General features: G+C 41.5%; 2 protein-coding genes across 7 annotated transcripts in view; one reads left to right on the top strand and one right to left on the bottom strand.

The window, feature by feature from the left end:
- The window catches only part of ACSBG1 (acyl-CoA synthetase bubblegum family member 1), a 37,504-nt gene extending 28,250 nt beyond the window's left edge, over positions 1 to 9,254 (top strand). For 5 of the 6 annotated variants that reach the window (XM_027798118.2, XM_055716324.1, XM_055716323.1 and 2 more), the window contains 6 exons: positions 275 to 456; positions 1,523 to 1,756; positions 2,151 to 2,368; positions 5,456 to 5,595; positions 6,631 to 6,877; positions 8,186 to 9,254. In XM_027798118.2, coding sequence (XP_027653919.2) covers positions 275 to 456; positions 1,523 to 1,756; positions 2,151 to 2,368; positions 5,456 to 5,595; positions 6,631 to 6,877; positions 8,186 to 8,262 — 1,098 coding nt within the window. In that variant the 3' untranslated portion in view covers positions 8,263 to 9,254. The remainder of the gene's footprint in view (positions 1 to 274; positions 457 to 1,522; positions 1,757 to 2,150; positions 2,369 to 5,455; positions 5,596 to 6,630; positions 6,878 to 8,185) is intronic. The other variant, XM_055716321.1, reaches the window with a different exon arrangement.
- A 116-nt stretch (positions 9,255 to 9,370) lies between these two features.
- Positions 9,371 to 22,747, bottom strand: IDH3A (isocitrate dehydrogenase (NAD(+)) 3 catalytic subunit alpha). Its single transcript, XM_055716326.1, has 11 exons — positions 22,611 to 22,747; positions 21,001 to 21,063; positions 19,111 to 19,194; positions 17,642 to 17,756; positions 16,944 to 17,131; positions 16,555 to 16,688; positions 15,794 to 15,896; positions 15,651 to 15,715; positions 13,546 to 13,630; positions 12,893 to 13,045; positions 9,371 to 11,014 (listed from the first exon to the last, which is right to left on the bottom strand). The coding sequence occupies exons 1-11, from the start codon at positions 22,635 to 22,637 to the stop codon at positions 10,931 to 10,933; spliced, it is 1,101 nt and encodes a 366-aa protein (XP_055572301.1). The 5' UTR covers positions 22,638 to 22,747; the 3' UTR covers positions 9,371 to 10,930.
- Positions 22,748 to 26,880: the final 4,133 nt, after the last annotated feature.

Raw genomic sequence — 26,880 nt, 5'->3', positions numbered from 1 at the left:
AGTATAAGCAATTTTTGGTGGAAAGGGAGGCAAAAGGAACAAAACCACTCACGTATTTTCCTTCTTGTGCACGTGCCTCCCCTGAGGTGCCAGAGCTGGCACGTGTTGGCGCATCTGTCTGACTGAAGCAGGTTCAGCAGTCCTTCTTTATATCCTGGGTGTTCAGTGAGGTTCTACACGTTAGTATTACACCATGCAGACTGCATCAGCAAGGCCCTTCAGCACTGCTGCGGGCCTTTCGCAGCATGTTGAAACGATTTCACGATTTTAACAGGGCAGCTTGATCAACACACTGAGAGAAGTGCAGCCAACGTCTCACATGGGGGTTCCCCGAGTGTGGGAGAAAATCATGGAGAAATTAAAGGATGCTTCTGCTCAGTCAGGATTTATGAAGAAGAAGATGCTGTCATGGGCTATGGCACTTAGCTTAGAGAGAAACCTGAAGTGCTCAAGCAGGTATGTATTGCAGAGGGTAAGATTGCCATCAGCCTGAAAGTGGCTGTCTGCTTGTAATAAATAAATAAGCGTGCGGCAGCGGGACTCCAAGTGTGAGTGGGTAAAATCTGGCCTGGCAACACAGCGAATACAGTGCAAGAAGGGGGGTGTAGCTACCAGATAAGTAGGCTGATCTTAAACACAGGTGACAGTTGTGTCCCTCCATCCTTCCTGAGATCATACTCCCACTGACATGTCCCCCAGCGCTGTCGTCTGTGAACTGGAGAGGTTGGTGTTCGGCAGGGGGAGCGCCCTGACGCAGCGTGTCGCTGTGAGCTGGGTGCTGCTGCGAGCTGGGTGCTGCTGCGAGGAGATCTGGAGGATGCGTATGTGAGGGGGCAAGTTTGGGGGACAGCGCAGACAGAACAGCTTACGACACTGCGGTGTGCTCTGTGTGAGTAGGAACATCTCTGCCACACAGAAAATCAGGGGCACCCCCGAAGAACTCGCTGAGCTCTAATTAAATCACTTCTGTTCTGAATAATGTTGGTGTTTTTCTCTGTAAGATTGCCCTGACAAAGAATGTTGTATAAATTCAGATATTTAAGTTATTCACAATTATTTCCTGTTTCCAAGTTCTTTAAAGTGTGATGCAATGGAGTGTGAAATTGCTTACAGAAAATGGTGTTCCCAAAGGTTGTGCAGTGATGCTGCTTTGCTGGTCTGATAATTCAGCTTTTCACATAGGGCTGGAAATGTTCAGATTTTAGCAGTATAGGTTCTCATAGACACATTTAATTGATAAAGAATCAGGAATACATGAGCTTTGTTTTCTACAATGTAATTTTATAGATTCTTTATGTATTTGCAGTATTCAGACACCCCAAGAGCTGGAGTTCATTAGCAATGAAAGCCACTGAATGAATGAAAAAAATGACAAATGTGTGACCTGTTCTTACCGATGTAACTTCTGTCAACACCTGAAACCAAATACATCCCTAAACAAAATCTGTGTCTGATTTTGTTTTGGAAGTTTCATTGGTTGCTGTGACTTACTGTCTCCTTCCCTTGTGTGTTCGGTACTCAGCAGCGATGTAAAGCAGTTCTGGGCAAGGTTAGCAGACTACTTGGTGCTGGCAAAGATTCGCAGCGCGCTGGGTTTGTCGGCCTGTCAGAAGCACTTCTCCGGCGCTGCCCCCCTCAATACTGAAACACTGTATTTCTTCTTGGGTCTGAACATCACCTTGTACGAGGCTTACGGGATGAGTGAGACCACAGGCCCGCATTGCTTATCTGGGCCCTACATTTACAGGCAGCACAGGTAATTTGACCTTATTTATTTATTTATTTGTTTAAAATATGATGTGTTTCATTACATCTATGAGAAGATATATTTACTAATATATGGGAATCTATATAAATAATGAGAATACTAATATATGAGAAGAGTATTTACTAAGTTCAGCAAAGATAGCTTATTTTGTTTTCTCTCAATGCGTTGCCACTCTGTTGTGAGTTTGTGCAAAAAATGCTTAGATAGTTCAACATATCTGCCCTAGCAAGTTAACACTCCATAGCTTACAAACAGGTAACAGGGCGTTATCTACAGTCACTAGTATTTCGATAGGTTGGGGGACTGGGCATGTTAGATGTCATATCAGTATTATGGTTAATATTTCTGTGCTTCTTGTGCTTTTTTTGCTCTTCTGTGGTAGCTGTGGTAAACCAGCCCCTGGCTGCAGGGTGAAATTGGTGGATGAAGATGAAGAAGGCAATGGGGAAATCTGTTTCTGGGGGAGGACTGTTTTCATGGGCTATTTAAATATGGAAGATAAAACAAAAGAAGCCTTTGATAAGGATGGGTGGCTGCATTCTGGAGATTTAGGAAAACTAGACGAGGATGGCTTTCTCTATGTCACTGGAAGAATTAAAGGTAATAAGCAAAATCTTGCTCCGTGTTTACGGTAACTGTTGGGCACTGCTCAGTCACCTGTCAGGACTGGCCCATCTAATTTGGTGTATTTCCTCTATGCCGCAGCACTGACCTAACAGGACGGTAAAATAAACTTTCCTCTGAGGAAAGCGTGGTGTGCCCTGTTCAGGAGAGGTTTCCCTCTAGTCTGTACTTGGTGGAGATGACTCGGTTGCTACGCTGAGGCTGTCTATCTCCCAGACCTTTATTCAGTATTAATTACAGTTAGTAATATAAAATAATAATGCAGGTTTCATGTGTCTTCTTTGATTCTAATGATTCATTAAACTGTCCAGTCTCCTTTTAAAACTTGCTAAATTAGCTCAATTGTACATTAGAATGTGTGGACAGTAACGATGTTATCCCAAACCTGGGCTCTTCACCCTGTGTGCAAGAGCCGCTGCACACACGGAGCCAAGATGTTACTGTGGAGTGTGTCTCCGCAGGGATGGCTGCTGGGTCGTAAATCCACAAATCTTAACACATGGTAAAACATTTTGTACACTTTGAACTACAATTAGGTTTAATCACACCTAATTCTCACTGGTTCTTATGAACCTCATCTCCATCTAAAGGTACAGCTTCACCCTGCATGTTCTGTGGGGAGGGGGCTTTGTTAGCAGGGGCTCTCTGCTCAAGGGTGGATCTTTTAGTGTGGTGAATAGGATAAGTCACACATAGTTCAAACAATTTTCTGTTTGGTGCATTAACCATCTGGTTCTCCTTGAGCTTATCTTGTTACCTCTTAGCTGGAGGTATTTATGGTGTCTGCTCCTTCTCCCAAGGCCATGTTCTGGTAATTGTAAGGATTAGCAAATATCCTCTGTTTTTCAAATTCTTTCCTTTTTTATTTATTTATTTTATTTTTAAATATATATTATATAAAAATATATTTACATATTTCTTTCCCCCCCCCTCTTTTTTCTTAAAAAAAGAAAATAGCTCTTGTATCAATGAGAGATGCCCCTCTATGATACAGAAGTTATTGAGATGGGTCTGTGCCAAGCTCCTCTGATGCCTGATGTGATGCTTGCAGGGACTAGTGGTGAAGCCTGAGAGCAGGAGGGAAAGTTAGAGATAAAGCAATAAACCTCAGTATTATTACGGTACATAGCTGGAAGCCTTGCAAGAGTGAGACTGGTCACGATACATATTCAGAGAGCAGGATTGGTCACAGCTGAGATGTAACTGAAGATTTAAAAATTGAGTAACTATCATCTTCGACTATATGATGAATCACTAGGGAGATGACCTGGATGGGTGAATTTGTCAGGGGATGGCACAGTGTCCTGTCAGGAATCAGGACTTAAGCAGATACTATTAATAGGCTGCACCAAACGCAGATACCTTGATATTTAACTTGCTCTCTTATCTGATTCATTTTCCTTTAGCACAGCAGTTAGCAACTCCGTCTCATTCCATCATAACATTTGTGCTTCACTTACATCTTCCTTGACTGCTGAACTAATAACAATTACTCTAAATTACAGAATAGGTAGACCGTCTGGGATAAAATACCTGCAAATCCTCTTTCATTAAAGTTTTAATTCCAAGTCCAAATAAGGTAACACCTAACAGAACATAGTAAAGAAGCTTTGCTTTTAGTGACCGAAGCAGGACTTCGTCCGTTGGTTTGTGCTCTTAGGAGTTTTAGGGTGGATTAGCTGCAAAGCACAAAGATGGAGCTAGAGAAGTCCATACAAGGGAGTATATAGAGGTGTGGAAAAAGTTGTTACCATTATTAGTTGTCTGGATCAGCTGGGAAAAAGCTGACATCTCAAAAAACCAAAACCAACAACAACAAAAAAGACCACCTAAGTACCAGAGAGATTGGTAGAGGATCGAAGACAAAGACAGGACTAAGGCAAAAGGAAGGTGGAATGAAAAGAGAAAATAGACCCAGGCAAGTCTGGATATACAACTAACTTTGGTATTTATCTTGGGTTTGACAGAAGCCTTTCATTCTATAAACACCACTTGTTCTTCCTCAGATGTGTGCAGTGCGTTGACTAGGGAGATAAATAACTTCTATAGTTACGAGATCAATGCCTATTCCATACCAGAAGGTTGAATATAGACTGGAAGTTATATCTTATCATATTTCCCAAACCTGTGAACACCGAAAGGGCGCTGTATTCCCTTGATTGCATCTAAATTCTTGAAGTTTATCACTGACGGGGAACTGGGTACCAACCCGATCCTTAACACATGCCGTTAGCTGTTAGTGCACAAAGGACGGTGTGATTGTGTGCATCATTTGTTGAAGCATGTTCTGACATGCTGCAAGGACAGTGAGAAGTCACCACTGTAATGAAAGCAAAGAGTTGGAATTTACTTAGATAACACTCAAATTTGTAATAATTCCAATGAATATATGTATTGTACTTTAGAACGAATACATTCAAATAAAAATGCACTTGCCTTTTTCAACAGAATAAGGTATCACTTCTGTAGTTTGTTAAAAAGAACAAAGATTCCAGCTGGTCGTTCCCCTGGTGTGGAAACAGGGCAGGAATCACTGCTCCACTGCAAACCTCCTCTCCTGAGCTCTCCTGCACTCGCCTCTCCTTTCTTTCCATGTTGCTGTTACGGTGCCTTCCTGCAGCAGTAACTTACTTTTGTCTGACCCCTCTTGGTGGCGTTAAGAATCGATTTTAATCATGATAACAATGAACTTGCTTCTTGGCGAGGTACCAGTGAAGTAGAGTGAATCCTAGGCTAGTTTGGAAGAGACGAATGCTCACAGGGAATTTCCAGATAATGCAACAGTGTCTTGAGAACAACTGACCTGCTACTGGATTATGTAAAAATTACCTGGAGCAAGTGTGCTATACCGAGGGAGAGCTGAGAGCCTGAGCACGTATTCGAAGAATATTAGCATTTCTTTTTTTGAATTAATGTATAGGGGTTTTGTTCTCTTTGAACACATCTTTGAAAAAAAATCCCTCATTCTTTATATCAGAATAAAAAGCGTGTTGATCCAGACATTAACCTGATCTTCAGAATTTATTTGAATTCAACTAACAGCCTTTGGTTTTTTGTGCCTAGATTTGATTATTACAGCTGGAGGTGAAAACGTGCCTCCAATTCCAATTGAAGATGCCGTTAAAAAAGAGCTCCCAATTGTTAGTAATGCTATGGTGATTGGAGATAAAAAGAAGTTTTTGTCAATGTTGCTGACCCTAAAGGTAAACCAGTTTTAATATCGACTGCAGTGAAATCAGACGCCCAAACCTAACACAAGAATTTTGAGCTGTTTTTAAAAAGACGCAAAATTAGCTAGGAGGATGTTAGTGGGCAAAAAATGTGTAGCAACTACAGACTGAATCCTGATGGGTCTAAAATTGTTATGGTTAGATGATCTGCTAAACATCTACATGTTTACTGCTGTTTTTCCTATGCATATAATAAGACCTATTATTTTTTAAATGCAATTTTTAAATTAAGAAATGTTGAAAGACTGAGAAGTCTTTGCAAAGGAGCACAATAATAGCTTTTATTCTTACAGATGAGCAAAGTCAGCAAATGGTTTTGTTATGGGCAAAACCAGTTTCTAACAGAAACTTTCCAACAGAAACAGGCTTTCCAACCGAAGCATTTCTCTACAATTTGTTCTCTTCGTATGACACAAGAATGATGACTGTAGAACAAAATAATGAATACTTTGGTGTGGAATACACTACAATTGAGAAATCACTTTTTTCTAAAACATTTGTAATTTATGTTCTGGGCACATACGTAATGAACAACCCTTTTGTTTTTCTCAAGTTGTTTCCCTCTGTGACTGATACTCCCTATCTAGGGATATGATAGAAACGCTAATTTAAGAACTCTTAACTTCAAAGAATGTTTTTATCTCAAGTTGGTTTATGTTACACCACAGTGATTCAATGTAATGATGAGCTAAATGTTCCCCTGTAACATTGGAGTAGTTATGGTAGAAATTCAGGGTCTATAGATGGACTTCAGTGCCTAATTCATTGATGTATTTTAAGTCTGTTCACGTCATCTGTATATAAGCCAAAAGCATTTGCATTTGGTAGCCAAGTGGGAAGAAAAGCACTGTCATCCGCAGGTGCTTCTGCTTTTTAAGGCTTATAAAATGTTTGGGTGTTGATGCTGAGCCTTCTTGATTCTTACTAGTCAGGGACGACCTGATCAGAAAAACATTCCCTGCCTTCTAAGAGCGAGCAATTGATGATTCACTTCATCTGGTATTTTAGAGTGTGCTGGACCCAGATACATCCGATCCTACTGACATTCTCACTGAGCAAGCTAGAGACTTCTGCCAGAAGACTGGGAGTAAAGCCACCAAAGTATCGGAGATTGTAGCTACAAGAGACCAGGCGATCTACCAGGCCATTCAGGAGGGAATCAACAAAGTCAACATGAACGCTACCAACAGGGTGCATTGTATTCAAAAATGGATAGTCCTGCCGAGAGATTTTTCCATTTCTGGGGGAGAACTAGGTAAGATTTACTATTTATATTGAGGTATACAGAGAGTAAAGAGGCTGCTGATCTAAGAGTATTCAAATACAGTTTTGTATGTCAAATGCTGGGTACCACTGCTGGAGGGGAAGGAAAAAACCCGTTAGGCAGTATATGTTAACGCACAGAAAAATCAGAGGGTTTGCTGTGTATGTATGTATCAGTCTGTGTTCATTTACAAGTACAGCTCTGGTTAAATTTCAGATTGTTTGGGCAATTAAATAATCAATTCTGGTTAATTCCTTGTGCATTATGGTATTGGTTATCTCCAGTAATAACGCTGTCTTACAAATGGGGCTCATTACCCCAGGTGCAGAGAGCCAGTCTCACGCACAGAGCCAAGACAGCCTTTATTGCATGGCGGCGCGGAGATGGGTGCTAGGTGGCAGCCCACCCAGGCAGCACGCCTCTTCAGCCTGGTAAAACTGCTCACAATTAGGTTCCCTCACAGCTAGTTCTCGCTGGTTCTTACCGGCCTGGTCTCCATTTAAAGGTACAATGTACTTTTTTTTTTCTCACCACAATGTACTTTTTTTTTTTTTTTTCTCACCTTTCTGTGGGGAGGGGGCTTTGAACAAGTAGGAGGCTCTCTTTGCTTGAGGGTGGATCTTTTAGTGTGCCGATTAGGGTAGTTCACATATAGCTCAAGCAATTTTCTGTTTGGTCTCATAAACCATTTGTCTCTCCCGAACTTATCTTCTAATGACCCACCCTGACATATCTATGGTATCCATTCCTTTCCCAAGGCCATGTTTTGTTAACTATTTGTGACATCTATTTTTCAAATTCTTTCTTGTTTTTCTGTTATTTTTATATATATATATATATACACACACATACTTTGTCTAAATTTCGAGTTTGATCTAATACTGAGCTGGTTGACTACAATATTGAAAATTTCTTGTTTTAAAAAAAAAAAAGCTGCAAGACAGTGAGTGAAAGTGAAAGCCTGCCCACAGAGCCCCAAGCACATTACCAGGCTCTTTGAATAAACTGGGAATTGTTTAAAAGCTTTCAAAACCATCATCCTTTTAATTATTTTTAATGAAAATACAAGTAGTAGTAGGTCATCACCCTCTTACCTGCAGCTCCCTTTGAAGTCCTCTTGCTTATGTGGAGGCAACTTTACATACCATGCTTGCTTCTCACTTTTAGCAGGTTTCTACACTGAGTGAGAGAAGTTCTTCCAAACAAGCTCTTCAATAGAAAATCTTAAGAATCAAAGCTCAAACCGAGTAGGAATTTTTGTTCCTATTTCTGTTTTTGTGACTCCCTCTCTCTTTTAAGGTCCAACAATGAAGCTAAAACGGCTCACTGTGCTTGAGAAATACAGAAGTGAAGTAGACTCCTTCTATGAAGAGTAAGAAGTCTTTTGTTCAAGTATTAAGACCTGTGAGCTAAAAAACCTATTTCCTAATCAAAGCATTAATGAAGATTTATGCTCGTTTTGATTGTGTAGTCTATTGAACTGAACCACTAGAAAACTGCTGTGTCAATTTAGTTGTTCCTGATACTCACCTGATGGTTTGTCCTTTTTACAGAAGCATCTATGCAGCGTGTCCATTTTCTAATACTGTTTTTACTTTATGACCTACATGATTAAGATTAAAAACATTCTTTTGTGTTGCATAAAGCAGGTATAACAAATTAATTCTTCTAAACTGAAACACAGAAAATTTTTTTGTATAGCTATCTTTTTTGTTGTTGTTTCTTCTACAGGACGGTGCCTGGAGCTCATGATATATTTTGGTAGATCAGTAGTTAGCAGTACTGCTTAGTGAAACTGACACCACTCCAATAATAATTATTTAAAAAAAAAAAACTAACACAAAAGGGCTGGTTTTCTTCCTCTCCCAGGGAAGAGTTTCTTCTTGTTCACTAACAAATTTCACAATCTAAAGACACTCCTCTTCTGTTTTTACAGTGGCTAGAATTCAGACTTTTGTGAAAACAGCAGCTCATAATTTCTTAAATCCATGTTGATTGCTCCTAAAAACAAATAATCAAAAAAGGTGGGGGAATAGTTCATTAAGACTGGAAGACATAATGTAGCTCTCACATTAAAGCGCTCTCAGAACAGAAACATCTTTAAAATTGTTTACAGCACTTTTAAGCAAAAGAGTTTAGAAGTAACGTTTGTTTGCATGTTTCAGTATTCAGGTTGTACCAGTTCTGACCGACGTGAGCTGCAGGTCTTCCCCATATGGAAAAATTAATCATTATGTGAAGGACATACGTGACAGAAAGTGGTCTAAAGTGTTTGTGGTTGGCGAGTTACAATAGCCAGGCAGGCTCCAGCCACTGTTCTCTATCAAAAAACTCATGCAGGACTGGATGTTGTTTCCATGAAAATTTCCATTACCAGTCTTAACGCATTTTACAGACTTAAGATTTGTTGCAAGTACCAAAAATCAGCTCAATACACAAAAGATGACAGCAGCCTAGGATTAAAAAAAAACAAAACAAGCAACAGGACTTTGAAAAGTTTATTTTTCCCCATTTTGTGCGCAATGGTAATTCAGAAGTTCTTCAACAATATTAATCTAAGAAACAAGGAAGCAGCAGCTTGTAAAACACGGAAAGAAACGTTGCCCTATTTACCAAAAGCAGAGTGCGTGAGGAGTAAAGCTCACTGTCCCTCCTCCAACATGTTGTTAGACCGTATAAAAAAGCTGGGATGCTTACTTTAGAGTGGCACTGGAAGCTGTTACTCAAAATTGATTTTACTTCTGAAACAACCAGCCTCAACAATCTTAATAGAAAGTCACGAAGAGGAGTAGTATCTATTAATAGAATGGAGCATTAAGAAGCCTGGTTCTGGCAGAAGGCATAATCCTGTGCTACAGTCATGAGTTTTAAAATACACATTCTCTTGTAGGGTATGCTGATGGAAGCATACCTTAAGACACACAGATCAGAATGGCTCACATGATCTGTATGCGATGAAGGGAAGGAAAGAGACCTGCTTTTACACCCATTGAGCTTAGCAAGCAGGGAAAAATTAGTCTCAGATCCCCTTGAATAGGGATGAAATGTATTTCTGGAACGTCGGCACCAGAGCCAAACCTTCAATCTGTCTTAATCCGTTCAGGACTAGTCCCTTACATTCAGAGTTTCTAGAATAAAATTACTAGTCGATACAGTAAGACACACTGAACACTGTGCATAAAAGTACAGCACAAAAAGCATTCTAGCAGAAGTCATGAAATATTTAGTATAAATTTGCAAAGTTAATACTTTCCCCTCAATATACGGCAGAATTAATTTTGTGTGATTTACTCTCATTAGAACTCTGTTGTAAAGTGTGTTTCAGAAAGGAAAACTTGTAAGAATTATTTTGGTATACAGGTTTGGAAAATAACTTTACTTTCAACATTAACTCTCACCCCCTTGCTGGTTAATTCTTTGTGGACTTTTTAAAAATACACAAATAGATAAATATCTAGAATTTTTTATTTCTTTATTCATGCCCTTGGAGGGCAAGGATGTATTTCATGAATCACCAGAGTATCGAAAGTGGTTTTTTCATAGTTTTTAACATGAAATTGCTATTTTAAGTTATTTTATACCCGTTTCTGTTTATGAAGGTCATCTTGTGCTATTGTTAGGCTGAAAACCTATCTTTTGAATTTCAGTGAGATCAATAAAGTAGGTTTTAACCATTAAGGTGCTTTTACATTTCACCAACTCTGTTACTGGTTTATTTGCATAATTTTTCTTTGTGGAAAGTAAAAACCTCTAGTTGAAATGGAAAATGGTAGACAGTTACAGTGGCAATAGAAGAATTCACTTACATAAAAATATTCACCAGATAGAAAAAAAAAATAAATAAGCACTTTAAAAGTCCACTGAGAGCAGGCACAAGCATCATTTGTAGCCATTTGGACTAAATTTATTAATGGAGAGGCCCTAACTAAAAAGTTTGCTCTCTGAAGAGACAAGCAAACTATATGCATATGGATGTCAGGTTACATACAGTGTACTTTGTGTGATCCATCCTTTCGGAGTTCTTACAAGTAGCACAAGAAAAGTTTAGTCTGTGTCCTGTACTCTGCGGCAGATCTCCTCTGTGAATTCCGAACACTTGGCGCTACCTCCCAAATCTTTGGTCAAGACCTAAAAGAAAAAAAAAAAATAGTATTACTAAAATGCTTTACAGGGCTAGTCTCGTTTCTGAACAATTCTGTATATTCTTCTTACATGTTGTGTATGGAAACTAAATAGGGGTGAGAAGGAATACATCGGGTTTGAGTTTTTCCACTTCCCATAGAGCCCTCCTCAGTAAGGTCTATGCAGACTGAACAGGTAGAGAAAATCCGAGTATGAACATTAAGTATTGTGTTAGCAGATTTCAACATGATTTTATCTTAACTACAGGAAGGCATGTTTGGCCAAAGCTCTGCAAATTCCCTTGGCCACTTGATGGTGTAACTACCTGTGAAGTATAAGTTTTCAATAAGAAGTCTGTGCTTTGGAAGTAAAATCCATGTATGATGCACGCAGAGGCAACTAATTGAGAGTAATTCCGTAAGGTTTTGGGGGTTTGGTTTTGTTTTTTTTAAAAGGAAACCCACACAGGAAAAGCACGCATAGCTCTTAATGCTACATGTTAACAGTTCTTTAAGTTTGCTTAGTTTAGTTAAGAGATGGAAAAATGCAGAGTTAAAACTTTTTCATCAGATACAAGTCCTGTTTGGCAGCATGAAGACAGTAAAATAAAAAAAGTAAGTGGGCAACACTGCTTGTCCAGCCTAGCTAAAATAAAGCAGTCTAGGAGGTAATTTAAAAAAAAACATTAGTTTTTCCCTTTCATGACACATAGAGAGATCTTAATTAAATGGCAGGGGTGGGGGAAGCGAGGAAAGGGAGAAAGAGCAAGCAGGAGAGGCAATCAAGGTTACTATTTTAGGATCTTGTAATTTTAACTGCATTATGCTTTTTTGAATTGAGAAATATTCTCTCCATTATCAGCATACAATCACAACGCTGTAAGTAACTAGTAAACAAGTAGCCGTGTCACAAAACTTGCACTATGTTATCTTCATAAAATTACTGACCTGAAGATGGAGGATTTCAATTCCAGGAAAACTTTACAGGAGCACCTCTTTATTCACTTGTAAGTTTAGATTATTTTTAACTGGCTCCTACACACAGTAAGATAGCTGCAAACAGACCACTTATGAAATGATGACAGCTTTTTGTTTAAGCATGCTTGTTACTTTTAATTACAAAGCAGCTTCTTACGCTCCTGCTCAAGATAACTGAACCAGTACAGCTAACTGCTATGCAATCTTCAGGACCTTTCCAGTTATGTTTTGAAAAGGTGGATGTCAAAGGAGCTGAGTGAACCAGTAACATTAGGAGCAGAAATTCAAGTCAGGCTTCAGAGTGTAAGCCCCCGAGAATATCCCATTTGGGTCTTGAATCTGGAACCGCTTACTGCCAAGGAGAAATCACATAAAATCTTAGAGGAAAAAAGTAAACGCTGGATAAAACCAATTCTTTTGTAGTCCAAAAAGGAGTGAAAGTAGTTAGGAGGAAAAAAAGAAAATAACCAACCTGAAAAAACAGGAGCAGAAGTATTAAAGTTAGGACTGAAATGCTATAAACAAAGTGGATGATTAAGCCTGTGAAAGGCAAGTAAGCGTCCTTCACTTCAGGATCCAGATGTAAATACATATGCTTTGTATCCTCTAATCCCCTTCATGAAAAAAGACGTCCGGTTCTAGCTTTTAGAATTAACAAAGCTGTGGAAATGTAAGACGAGCATTACTGAGACACAACAAATGCCACAGGCTGTCCTTAGTACTGAGCTGGGCAGATCTAATACCACCAAAGATAATGTAATTGCTATCAGAGGACAGTGGCACTGCTCATGCGTCAGGCCAGCACAGCAGGTCATCCACTGTTCTGGTGTTAATGTTCTAAGTTAATTTTTGCTGCGATAGGACATGATTTTAACTCACTGCGTTTATTTGCACACCCTCATATTACCTTTCCATCTTTGATTGTATCAAAGCAAGCGGTCTCAATTTTTGTGGCATGTTTGTGTAGTCCCATGTGACGCAACATCATTACAGCACTCAGAAGAAGGGCAGTTGGATTTGCCAAGTCTTTTCCTGCAATGTCTGGTGCCGTTCCATGAACCTAGAAATGAAAGAGAATCTACCTGTTACCATGTCAATATGCTGACTAAAATGTCCTAGGCAATTCAAGTGCACGTAAGTAACTTGAAACATACTCCTCACGCACAAGCATGTTAAAATAGGAGTTCCTGCACTACTGTAATACAGTTAGTGGAAAGGAGACGGGAAATGCCAGACCAGTTCAGTTCAAAGGCATCAGAAAGTGGGAACTAGGTCACCTAGTATCTCCGTTATGCACCTCAAGTTCTATTTCACAGAGGGTATTTCTCTTATGAAAATGAGGGGAATAAAAGCGTCAGTAAAAGGACATGCGAAAAACTATGTTCAACTAGTCTCTCTGGGTAAAGCTTCAGTGTCTTCACAGTAAAAAAAAACAAACCACAACAGTTTTACGGAGAACTTCGTTAAATGACAGCCACATCATATGTCATGGGAAAGTTTTACATTCTCAGGTTCAGGCAAAGTAGTTATTACTACTATACCTCACATAAGACGACATACCGATTCAAAAATTGCAACTCCATTAGCACCAATATTTCCACTTGGTGTTACTCCAAGACCCCCAATTAGGCCAGCACACAAGTCACTGGAAAAAAAATGAACACCATCAAACAGAAAAACCCACAAGTTTTTCCATATACAGTTGCCTCTCTGCAAGGTATACAGTATTTTTGTTTCTCATTTTATGGCAACAGTAACTTATTTTATATACCCATACAGTCTGAGAATAGTATTGGGAAAGAGCAGGTGCTGTTAGCCACTTGTACTCCACTAGAACAATTGAAACTTTGTAGAACTACTAGTAGAAGACAATTTAATAAAGGAAAATCAAAAGGAAATTCCAAATACTACAATAAAGCTGATTAAGACACAGGCACTCAAAGACAAAAGGTTGTCTTTAAGATTAAGACAAAAAGTACTCAAAGCACAGAGTATGTGTATTGTCAAAAGTCTCAAAAACTAGCAAAAACTGTAATGTACAGTTCCCTGTAACTATTCCCAAGTCTTAATTTCCTCCAAAGAGGCCACAGAACTACTTTTCTTATGTGAAGTCCTTCTAAAAAGCATGGAAGATTTTGCTCAGGTACATGACTAGTAGTTGTAATGTTTATTGCATGTAGCTTAAGGAACATGTTCCAAGTGACACTAGACTAGCTTTCCCCCTCTCTACTGAACAGCCCACAAGTCACAAGTCTGACATTAGCAGATCATCAAACATAAACAATTTGCATTTGTTTTCCCCCAAAATTAACACGGGGAAGGACAAACCAACTGTGCCTATCGTCATCGCTGTACCCTCAAAGCTGAACGTACCGATAAACAAGGCTCTTAAAACTCTGATATTTTAGTGTACTGTTTCGTTGCTACAACTTAGCTAATCAAGGACTAACAAGTAGAAAAGTTTGGATGACCTTGCAGAACAGTATTTAGGTTTAAGCTAAAATAAACTGATTAGCTTTGGTTGTATAGAGTCTGGGGGGGGGGAAAGTGGATACAGTCTACATTTGTCGCTGTAGGTATTCAATGGTTCAAGGTAAGGGATTTCCTTCTGTGCCTATTCAGTCCAAGAGACCTGGTAGGCATTATGTTCACACTTCAAAAATCTTTTTTAGTTAACAACCTAACAGCTGCTGCGAGGGCCCTACAGACTCCTCTACCAACTCTGAAAGCAAGAAGCATTAGCTGGAGTCTAGTTTTTCTTAGAGACCAAGAGCCTCACCATAGACGGTGCAATTTTAAGAGAAGCTCAACAAGCATTTCTTCTTACACATGCGCTACCTTTACATTTATTATCTGTACAAAGCCAGGAGATGGATTCTAAGATTTAAACAGTCATTGAACTTCGAAATATATTCTGATTCAGGCTGTTTTCTCAACCTCTCCTTAGAAGTGCAAGGAGAAGCAGTGTTTTTTTCACACTTACAGGTTCGCATTAAGATAACTAAATACTGCGTGTAAAATTAAATTTACTCTACCTAAACATTTTACAGAATGGAAAATGTGTGCTGATGGATTTTGCCATCAAGAACCTCTAGTATTAATGTTACTCAAATATGAAATTTAATTTGAAGATGAGGGAAAAAATACAATACATAAAACAAGCACTGGTAGGATACTAAGAGGCCACCTGTGTCATTCTTCAGTGACTCTGCAGACCCATTTAACTGTAAGGCTAGCTTGCTGTAAACATCGTGGTCCTACAGTTATCTTGCACAATCATTTCACTGCTAAGATTAGATTTTTTTTTCTCCAATATCTAACTAAGCATTCTTTATTACAATTTAAGCCATTAAATTCTTCACATATTTGGAGAAATAGCTCTTCTGCCCCACCTGAACAATATTCATAGCCTCCATAAGCAGAAACTTTTTTTTTTTTTTTTTTTAAATAAGAAGCACATTCTCATCATAGCCCCTCCCAACAATGTACTAATAATTGCAGGGTAACAATGTCATCCTTTCTTCCCATTTAAAGTCTAATTTATAAAGTTTTAAATTCTGAATGCAGAAAATCATCACCCATCTGGCTGTGTATAACCTGAATAACTGTCTGGAACATTAACAGTATTTTACATGTTGGGTTAGTTTAAATTAAAACCTCCATACCTGAGGATGTCACCATACAAGTTCGGCATAACAAGCACATCAAATTGTGACGGATCTTGAACCATCTAGAAAGAAGTATATTCTCATTAAGGTTAAGAATTTAAACTAAAAAATAACCACAATTAAAACATATAAATACTCACATTCAGGCACACAGTATCCAGATACATTTCATTAAATTTAATATCTTTACAGTTTTCTGCTGCCTCCCTGCATTTTCTCAAGAAAAGCCCATCAGACATTCTCCTGCAATTAAATAAGCGAAAGAATACTGCAGTTACTGTAAGCAAGCAGTACTGAAGATAAAGAAAACTGCACGCAACACAAGATTAAATAAAAATATGAAGAGTGCAGAAACTTAATTTGTGACTCATCATCCCTTATGTTAAATACAAACAATATTTAAAATATATTACAATCAGAGAAGTTATGCCTTTTACATTTCCTCCTAAAATATTTTTGTATCAGTAGTTTAACAGACATATATTAATTCTCAGAATGACTCGTATTCATTTACTAAAGGCTTACAGGTGATGTCAGGTAATATCACACACGTTATGACTCAGTTCAATATAAAGTGGCTTGGAAGCTGGAAAAGACACTAGCCATTTTCACCCTCAGTTTTTAAATACATTTTCCTAGTTTAAGACTACGTTTATAATAAGAGTTTTGCAAGGAAAGTCAAAGGATTACTACAAACTTAGTAATAAAAACATTAGTATGTAATTATTATAGCCCTATCAATACTGGGTCAGTATTGTCCATTTTACTTAGGAGGAGTCTACTTTACTAATCTCCCATTTTACTTACTCCCAGTAGCATCAACAGAAGTTATACACTTAAGGAATATTTAAAAAGTTATTTATAATTAAATTTGTTGTTCTCCTCAAAAGCGTCAACGTACATAATATTTGCCTTGTGCACAGCAGTAACATGGCTTCTCTGATTATTTCTGGCGTACTCAAAAGCAAATTCTGCAATACGCTTGCTAGCTGCTTCTGTGATCAGCTTGATACTTTGCACAACACCTTCAACAATCTGAAAGACAGTAGTTGCATTATTAGTAAAACCTAAGCTTGTTTTTCAAGTCGGTAGTACGAATGTTTGGGACAAAGTAGTAGAATTCTGAGTGAGGCAGTCTCAACAATGCATTTCACAATAAAATAACTATTTTATGGGTAGCAAACAAAAAACACCACCCAACCTCTTAGTACTACGCCACTGAGACGGGCAAAGTTACCGTTCATGAAACACAGAAAACCTGCCAGTAACCCAACAGTTCCAGCAACATACCACATGCTCAATTCCACTGTATTCGCCTTCTGTGTTCTCTCTGATTGTGACGATGTTCACGTCTGTATATGGGGTTTTGTACCCTTCAATTGAAACGCAGGGACGTACGTTTGCATAAAGGTCAAAGGTTTTACGCAGAAGCAGATTCATTGATGGATGCCCTGCAGCAATTGGGGTCTTTAGAGGCCCTGAAGAAAAAAAAAAAAAAAGAAAGAAAATTGTTAAGAATGAGTAAGAAGATAACCCCCACCATGAATTTTAGAGTTGCAACCCTAGGTAAAGTGGTACTCCTGACAGCGACTCTCCAAATTCCTATTCAACCCTTATGCTGAAACGCCACGGGAATTCTCTGTGCTATTAAGTGATGCTGATCAGCTGTTAAAAGGCCAAACTACAACTCTTACAGAGATACTATTCATTAGGAACCTAGTTATCGCATACTATTGTGTAGCGACAGTATTAGAAATGCATTCTGCACAGCCCAAAGGTCGGTATGGAGTAATACCTGCCTTTAATGCATTTCCTAGATCTATGAGTTACGGCTTTGAAATGAAAGGCTGTTTTAAGATTACAGAAGACTGCCTGACAGGCTGTCCCCTGTAATTAGCCATTTTAGTGTGCTACAGATGAAGGACTTTAAATTAGACTGACAATAAACCCAACAGTATTTAGTATCTTTGTATTAACCCTTAAAGTACCTTTTAATCCCATTTTGTTTTTATCCATGGATTCTTTGGCATCTGGAGGTATCATCCACTTCCCTCCTGGTCCTTGGATAGCCGTAACATTCCTCTCTTCCCACTGAATAGGAGCCTGAACACATTTACTCTATGTTAACTTAAACATCATGACTTTTGCTTCAAGTTTTAACTTCCCTTTCACAAAAAGATGCATAAGGAATTTTTTTCCAAGCTTTCCCAAACAATTTTTCTCTGGTGACTGCAAGCAAGCATGAGATATTTGAACTCAGAAATAAACAATTTTTTAAAAATGTGATTAGGTAAGTGAAAATGAAATACTATGAGCAACATACCGTCATAAACTTGAATACCACAATGCCTCCCTAGGCAACGTACACACAGAATTTGTGAGAATTGCAATATACATGCTACTTCTTTCAAGCACTTCAGAGCTGTTGAGTTCCTCGTACACAAGAGACAAGATATTTGAAAACTGAACTCGCCGAGAACCCATCATCTGTACTGCCTGGGAGACAGTACATAACACAGATAATATATCTGTTATCTAACTGAAAACCTGCAAGTGTTCCACAGTGCCTTCTGAATTCGCATTCACTATGGGCATCTTGTAAGTGGAGGCAGGCTGCCACCCACTCATCTCACAGCAAGGACGATAAAGGCAAAGACACACGGCTTTTCACAAGCAAACAGAACCAATCAAAGCATAACATACTAGACAATCCCCTTTAAAACAAACCAATCTGATTAAGCATTGCAAACATGCACTCACTCGCAAACGTAGGTTTTATTCGTCCACACCTCCTGCTTGACTCCCCAGAAACAACCAAAACTACTGTAAGATTTTCATACATAGGTAAAGAGAACGTCTAAGTCAGACAGTTGTCATAGAAAAGGAACGTGCCTCGGTGCTGTTACTAACATGGAACAATTTAACACGCATCTTTCCTGAAGAGCTGTATTTCCTTTCAAGGAAACTTGACAAATTCTGGTGAAGTTCCTCAGACAGGTAGTAAAACAGTTCTTGGATATATTCAGTTTTCGTATCACTTAAGTGAACGTGTTTGGCAGTGCGGCAGTTTGATTTCTAAGAATAAGCCAGTCCTTTCACACACACTTTCATCTGCACTGGAAGTCATAAAGAATGAAAGAACATCCTCTACCAGTTGCTCAGGGTTGCTACATCAACAAGATGATTACACATGATATATTGAGTTCCTACTGCCAAAAATTAAACACGGCATTTGCTCTCAACTCTGCTCCTCTGCCAGCTGACAGTTTCAAGTCCTGCCTCGATATCACAGTCCGATCTTTTATTAGCTGAAGCTTCAGACTCTGTCTGTTGTTAAGAAGTTTCAATAGCTTAAACATGACTTGCTCTTTTGGAAGTTAAAGAGAAAACATTTATTAATACTTGTTGTTGTTATAGTTAAATTTACAACGCTTACAGCAAGACAAATATGACTTACTTTGGCAGCATCAAAGATCTTCATGACAGCAGCAGAAATCTCAGGTCCTATGCCATCTCCTGGGATTAAAGTTACTGTTTGTACCTAGGTAAAAAAATACCAGTACTGCTACAAATGAATGTTTGTTTTCTACATAGAAAACATTTTCTTGTGTTGTAGGAACCAAGTAACTACTAGAAAAGAGCGGAAAGTTTCAGTTGCCAAATATTCACTATAAAGAATAGCAGTACTGGACAGAAGTGAGAATGACGAGCTTGCTTTCAAAGGGAGCGTGCAAATACTTTGAGAGAATTGTTTAAAAATCTGCCTGCATTCAGATTTCAAAACACAGAGGTTTAACCTGAAAGGCAGGTTCCTGCCCAGCGCTCTTTGAAATGAATGATCTCAGTATGCTTTCTTCTTAAAATGTGGTGAGGAGCTAATATTACCTAGTTATGGCTTGGTTACCCATATGTCTCCAATATGTATCGACATGCTGCGTAATACTGACACATGGTAGAAAAGATTAAACTTATGAAAAGCTACATTCACCTTAGAAAAAAAGATCTCATGCATATCTAAACGTCTCAGGTGACTTCCTAAAAATCTCAGGCTGATTTTTAACAATACCAAGTTCTTTTCTTCCCATAATGTTCTCAGTCTTGTTTTCTTTTATCATCACCAAACAGATGAAATAAATTGCATAGCCCAGGCTCACTGAATAACAAGGGAAGAAAGTGTGCTGCTTTGGTTAAAAAAAAAATAATTATGATCACTATTCTAATCGTACATGCCCCAGCTTTTTGTTTTACTTAAGGATTTCAAATAGTTCTGCAAGCGCTCATTATTACCTACACAAAAGGCAGCTCAGATACAGCATTATTTGCAAAACCTCAATTAGAAGCAACTCACAAGATACGCTGCTATCCTTCCCCATACAAAATATTCAGAATTTCAATATGTATTGACTGATTTTTTAACTACTTTGAGCCAAGCAAATTCACTGTGCACAACAAAAGAGGCAGAGCTTCAGATGACAGAACACTGCTGTTAAGCAAGCACAGAACCAGTGGAATGCCTCAAGGTTAGTTCTGTGCTCTCTTGTTGCTTCACAGCATGGCAGGACCCCACCTGAGCCACAGAATGTTTCATCTGGAACAGTAATGTGGTGTAAACAGACCCCGACGCACCTCACCTAAATCTTTTTATGCTGTATGAGTGACTCTTCAGTTTCTTTTCTAGCTGTTCTACCTGCTGTTCTACAAACCTTATAATTAAAAGCCACAGTTCCACTTTAAAATTAAGTCCTGCTTAAGGGTGCATGCAGCGGTGCTGAGCCCTGCTTCTGCCCAAGCAGTTTTTAAAGCCGCCTTCAGTGAAGAAAACAAAAGGCCCGTGGGCGCTGCAAACACACACACCTAAGGAAGGTAAAACCTCCACAAAGGAAATACACAATCAGTGTCTAAAATACTTTAAAGAGGGCATTGAAAAGGCAGAACTTTAGATGCAAGGTATTCTAAAAGCAGCAGTAAAATAAATCTAGTGCAATCTTGGCAGCAAGCCTGCAAAATAAAGAAAATGAGAAGGTTCTCAACAACTTTGCCCAATATTTGCCCATTTCCAGCTGAGTTGCAGAAGACTGGCTTATGTCCGTATTTTGTGAAAAGCATTCATGCCACTTCTACCTTTTGCTACAGCCCTTTGTGTTATCGCTTACGCTTTAATATGCAATTGCCGAAGACAGCAATTAAACCAATATAAAAGCAGCATGGCATTAAAGGCATGTATGTTCACTTATTTAGGCCTTATTTTTTGAGAATGTAAAAACAACAGCAACCTTACAAAAGCCAATTTTGGAACCCCTTTCTTGAGAAACTTCTTAAAAGAAAAAGATGGTACTATTATACTCACAGCACTACCAAAACTTCTGGTCACCTGTTTTTGGTTTTTGAAAGCACCTAACAATCGAGAAACCTGCAAGAATATAAAACAAAAAGATGCTATTTTACTATGCAAGTGGGATTTAAAAAAGTTAGTAATATTGAAGCAAACCTGCATTTTAAAATCATATCACTTTAAGCTTCCTATCTTAGACTAGTAATGAAACGAGTAAGTAACGCTTTGCCAAGTTGCTCTCTAACATTCTGGGTACTGACACCTCATGTGGATATTCTTAGCACAAGGTCAGCCCAGGCCAGCCACCTGTGCCCTGCAGCGTGCCACACGCTCCCCGCCTTGCCCGGGGGTGTGGGGAAGGCACTGCACAGTGACCCCAGTCCTTACACACCGCACACGGGACGTAAGGATGCAGTAACTCCTAAGTAGACTATATGCAAAGGATTAAGATTCGTGGAAAGCAAAGGGAAAAATCGAACACTTTCACCAAGGGTTGGGTGGACAGCATCTTTACATGTTTTTAGCTAATGTTTCCAAAACTTCTTTGCATTGGTGCCACTTCTTCCACTCCAACTCTGGTGCATTTTGTTCTTCCACCTCTGTAGCTTTTGCAGCGTTGCCTCCTGCATGCCCGACGGTTTTTTAAACGCCCAAACGGAATGCACATTAAAGACAAAATTCGTCACAGCGACCGGTCCCCACAGCGTACTTAGAGGATATTCCCAGCTATCTGCGGCTCCCAAAGCCGGGACCCCTCCCCCCGCGCTCGTGCCGCCACGGGCAGACCCCCGCGAGGTCAGTACGGACACGAAAGGGCAGCAGGAGCGCAGCCGCCCCCCGGCTCCCCTCCCTCGGGGGTCTCAGCCCTCTGTGGCTTCAGCCCGCAGCCCCGCCCCGCTGCAACGGCACCGCGGGCGCGTGCGGGGCACCCGCGCCCCCCGCCCCGCCCCCACCCGCGCAGCAGCGGGGCCAGCCGGGCTCCCGGGCACCGCAGCCACGAGCGGGTGGCGAGGCGCGCCGGGGGCCAGGCCACTTCGGGCAGGAGGTGGGCTTACTAGGCGTTTACAAGGCACTTACGCCAGGAGGTGAGGTTCCTTCTGACCCAACGTGAGCCACACAAGGTCACCGCATCGGGCGAGCAAGGCCTGCCGCCGCCAGCCGCGTAACGGCTCCGCGTGCGACAGTCCCGGGAAGGGCCCGGCCCGCACCCCCGCACCCCGCAGCGGCCGGGCCCGGCCGAACCCGCCCCTTCGGACCCTGCCGGGATCCATTAACCTTCGCGGCTCCCGCCGCACTCGCGTGGCAGCGGCGCCCCCCCGGCGGGCCGTCACGTACCCGCGGCGGGCCCGGGGCCCCGGCTGCGCGCCCCAGCGGGCCCGGTGACTGCCGGGCCGCGCCGCCCCCCGGGCCGCCGCCGGGCCCCGCCGCGGGCTGCAGCGCCCCCGGGGGTTGAGACCCCGCCGCCCGCCTGCGGCCCTGCGCCCGCCCGGCAGCGCTGCCCGGGCCCGGCGGCACCGCGACCTTGCGGGCGGCTCCGAGCCGCCGCCACGGCCAAGGTCACCCCGGCGACCGCCCGCGCCGAGCGCTGCGGGAAGGGGCTCCCCCCGCCCCTCCCCCTCCGTTACCGTCGGCATCCACGCAGCTGCGGCCATGATGCGCGCGGGCACCGCGGCTCCCTCAGGCCCGGAACGCCCGCGCCCGCCTCGAGACCGGAACCGGCGCGCGGGGAGCGGCACGCCCCGCCCCGGCCCCGCCCCCGCCCCGCCCCGGGGGCCCGGCGCTGCGGCAGCGGCTGCGGCAGCGCTGAGGGGCCGCCGCGTGCCCGGGCCCCTGCCGCCGCTCGCCGCCCGTAGCGGGGCCGCCCCCTCCTCCCGCGCTCGGCCCCCGCCCCGCTGAGGTACCGCGGCGCCGCCGTGCACCCGGCCCGGCCCGGCCGCCCCGGGCGAGGCGGCGGAGGCGCTGCCGCCCCAGCAGGGCCTGAGGCGCCGAGGAGCGCGGGCGGGGGGCGCCGCGGGCCGGGGCCGACGAGCCCAGCAGCAGGCCCCGGGAGGTGCCAGTGGGGAGTGGCGGGAGCGGCCTCCGGTTCCGAGGCGTTTGGTGGTTTGATGAAGCCTCGGCTCCGAGAATCGGGCCCTTTGCAGGAAGAAACCGGTTGGCCTTGGAGAAGCGTGAGCGGTGTTTGCAGCAGGGAAAAACAGTGCCCCACGTACCAACCCCCACAGGCGTTGGATTAGGGGCACTTTAAAATTCGTGTTTGCCTGAATTTCTGAGGTACTTGCCTCAGCGCTGTCGGCAGGACGAGGCAGTGGTGAGCTGGCACCAGGGCGCTTCGAGCTCAGGCCCCTGGGCGTAACCGCTGCCCCTGACCTTCATCAGCTTTTCCCACCCGTGGTGGTGACGCTCCGCCACCTTCCCTAGGGCCCGCTCAGCCGGCGGCGGTGCGGGGCCCTCTCACCGCGTGGCAGGCTCTGCCTCGTCAGTGGTCAGTGCCGGTGCTGCCGTGGCCTGCCGTGTTCTTCGCTCGGTTTATCTCAGCTGTTCTGTTCTCCCGTCAAACAATTGCACAATAGCTTAGAACCTCAGCTTTGATACTGATACTGAAAAAGTCAAGTAACGAGTTAAGAGGGAAACAATACATCAGCAGCAGATTCATGAAATTATGTATCTTGATACGCTTGTCCTTGCTTGACCAGACATAGCCAATAGCAATTAGTGCTGCAGTTCAGGTAAGGAAGTATACTGGTTTTTTGTCCAGAACTGCTTTTTGGTTTGAATGACGGCCTTGAAGCACTGCACGTGCTTCGAGGAACAAGGTAAAAAGTCCAACATAGAGGAAGACTGATCCTTCATCTTTAAGACCCTCAAGGAAGACCACCAGGAGACAGGGTGCAAGCGCCAAGAAGGTGTTCCCTTATTTTGAACAAAGCACCACCCACTCTCAGATAGTTTGTGAATATGTAAAGACATGTAATGAGTATGTATAAGTATATAAAGTGGAAATCAGTGAAGAGACAAAGCGTGTGTGTTAGGAGGAGCGATCCCCCACGCACCCAGTGCTGAATAAACAAATACCTGCTTAACAGTCACTTCGGCTATTGAGTCATTTATTCAGAACTTTCCAGGCGCCAATACAAAATTAAGACTGAATTTCTAAACTCAGTGGTTGCAGAGTGGTATAAAATACGGGTCATATATCCTGAAACTTTGAAATCAAAAGTCAAAAGAAAACCAAACCTACATTTAGTTTCTCACCCTTCAGCAACATAAAAATTTGGGTTCTGTCTTGGTATAATTTGGTGTCAGTTTTTGGCGATAGGGTTCTCAGCTTACTTGCAGCCTTTCCATTTACTTACCTTTCTCCTGTATGTGCTGGAAAACTAAGGACTAATACTGTGTGTTCAATTTGCTCTTGACTTGAAAGTGTGAATAGAAGTCCTCAGAATTGACATTCAACAATATATAGCATTAGTAGACCCTATTTTCTGGTGGTCGCTTGCTCTTTTTCTTTTTTATGATGGGGCATCAGAGGTACTCACAATTTTTCCTCTTGAAACAGCCTACTGTGTGTATGTTTTGTTCTATTTTTGATAATGCTTTGAATTGAGAATAGTTGCTTAGATGTTGTCTTTAATGGCAACTGTGCAGAATCCTTTTGGTTCTGATTTTCTTCTAGTAACTTTTGCTGGTTTTTCATTTTAGTCTTTAAAATCCAAATTGACCCTGCAGATATCTATTTAAAATGTTTATATAAAATAGTTGTTTAGGTTCAAAGCTTGATCATAGTTTGCACATATTGGCTCTTCTTTTGTGCCATCTTTAGTTTCCATACCTTACATGTCCTGTTCTTTGCCTTCCCCCGCACCCCCCCTCCCCTTTTGTAAATTGAGTCTTGCTCCCATCTCACATTGACCTATGATGTTTCCAGCACACACTGGCTGAATGTTTAATGTTTTTACTGTACTGCTTCCCATGAGATGTATACTTCTATTCTACCTGTTTATTTATATTTGTTTCTTTTGCCATGATGCTTACCAAAGGACACTTAGTGTTGATTATGTGCTATACTATGTTGATTCATGCTGTTTTCTTATGTTTTTTGACTGTATCTTATGTAATTTCTGGGTTTACACTTTGATTGTAGGTTGAGTGGAGGGAGAAATGATTTTTTTCCCCATATATTTTCAACATTATTTTGCCTAGAAAAAAGATGCCTATAGAGAGAGAGCAGTAGTTTCTTTCCACTGGTGGTCACTGTATTGAGACTCCCTATTATGAAATTCATTATATTACATTTAATCTGCTTAGGAAATCATTATTATTTTTTTTTTGTTATTTTGCCTCTGAGGCAAAGTGTTGTCTTGTGTAAAGTATCTTTAAAAAAAAGGGTTTTTACTTGATTTATTGTGGATAAATTAGGCTTAATGAAATGTAGTCAGAAATCTCCATCTTCCAAGATAGCGTATTTTATTAAGCTAGATAGATAAGATCATAAAAAACAAATTTGGCACAAGGTTTTCCTTTCTGTTTGTCTTCTTTAGCATTAAAAACTCTACAGAAAGTCCCTGCTCATTGTAACAAATGCAACTTAGATAGTCAGCATCTTTCATCAGTTTGAGGCTGTGAGCTTTGCATCTTTCTTAATTTCTGTTTGTTCAGTCCCATGAAGTGCTCTTTTACAGGCTAGCGTTTCCAGATGCATTGAGTGGGGCCTAAGCATCCTCCTCTTGTCTGTGTGCAGAAAAGCAACTTTTCTATCCACAGCAGTAGCATCAAACTGTCATTTTCCCTTATTTCAGGTTTTCTGTTTTGTTATGGTTAATTTTTTATTTATAGTTTGCAGTAATAAGTAACTATCAGAGGCAAGCTGGAACAGTTGGTGTAGCATATTACAACAGTAACTTTTGTAGCTCTGTAGCATCTTTATTTGAGGAACTCACAAGTGTTTTAATTATTTTAGTGCCACAGAATAGGTGAACATTATTTGTCATTTACCTGTGAGCAGACAAAATTGTGAATAGCTTTTGAGTAAATAAAACAAGCCCCAAAGACTTTGGGGGAATTTCAACAGCGTCAGTGGAGGATAGAACTTCTCCCTTGTGGTCATTGCCAGTAGTCATTGTTCTTGGTGTACAGTTGCAGTAGGCAGGGGCCCTAATGACTTATAGAAAGTAGCACCAGAATAAATATACAGGCAGCCCTGCTAGATCAAAACTGGTTTTTTTTTGCTAACACAATGAATCTTTATGAAGAGCTAATCTGCAAGGAAACATGTACATGGGGGAGAAATTGTTGGAATACTTGGTGTAATGGGCATAAAGCCTTGCAGGTTCTTTTTTCCCCAACTAAAAGCTGTAGCAAACCAACTTGAGTGGTGAAGGCAGCAGACATGCAACGTGAGTGTTACAACTGTATAGTGGATCCTCTCGTTAACAGGTAAAGTGATCTCTGTTTGCAGTAGCCTGATCTTCCCTTGATGAGGATAAGTGCTTTCATACCTAAACCTTGTCAACTTCTCACAGAGGCAATTTAAGGTCGTATGACCTGTTGGAGGTTGTTAAACTTCCACCTCTACTAATCTGAGCAGTCGCCTGGCGTGGTAGCTGTGGCTAGCAAGAGCTGCGAGCAGGAGGTGTCGCACTGAAGGCGCTCGGAGCGCCGCATGGTCTGTCCCGCTCCCTGAGCAGGTCCCGGCGGCCAGGGCTGAGTGCAACCGTAGGTGGGTGTGAGGCTGTCGCAGCTGACAGCCACCTGGCTATAACACATCAATTCTGGTGTACGCGGTTGATAGTGTATTTTCTGCTCCATGAATTGAACTTTTAGAGTGGGTGAACAGTGGCTCCCTCACCATGTTCTCTGATACAATGGACAGTGTAACGGCAAGCCCGTAGTATATAT

Source organism: Falco cherrug, chromosome 7, assembly GCF_023634085.1.
Source record: "Falco cherrug isolate bFalChe1 chromosome 7, bFalChe1.pri, whole genome shotgun sequence".
In the NCBI taxonomy this organism is placed as follows: Eukaryota; Metazoa; Chordata; class Aves; order Falconiformes; family Falconidae; genus Falco; species Falco cherrug.
The sequence above is the reverse complement of the archived record's forward strand: the minus strand, read 5'-3'. Positions and strand labels throughout refer to the sequence as shown.

Bases quoted from the DNA above. Each gene is read 5' to 3' on its own strand.
- IDH3A (XM_055716326.1), bottom strand. From the start codon at position 22,637: ATGGCCGCAGCTGCGTGGATGCCGACG. The intron at 21,064-22,610 runs GTAACGGAGGGG...ATATTCTTGCAG, and splicing joins CAGCTGCGTGGATGCCGACG to GTTTCTCGATTGTTAGGTGC. The intron at 13,631-15,650 runs GTATGGAGGTTT...TTTTTTTTCCAG, and splicing joins TTGTATGGTGACATCCTCAG to TGACTTGTGTGCTGGCCTAA.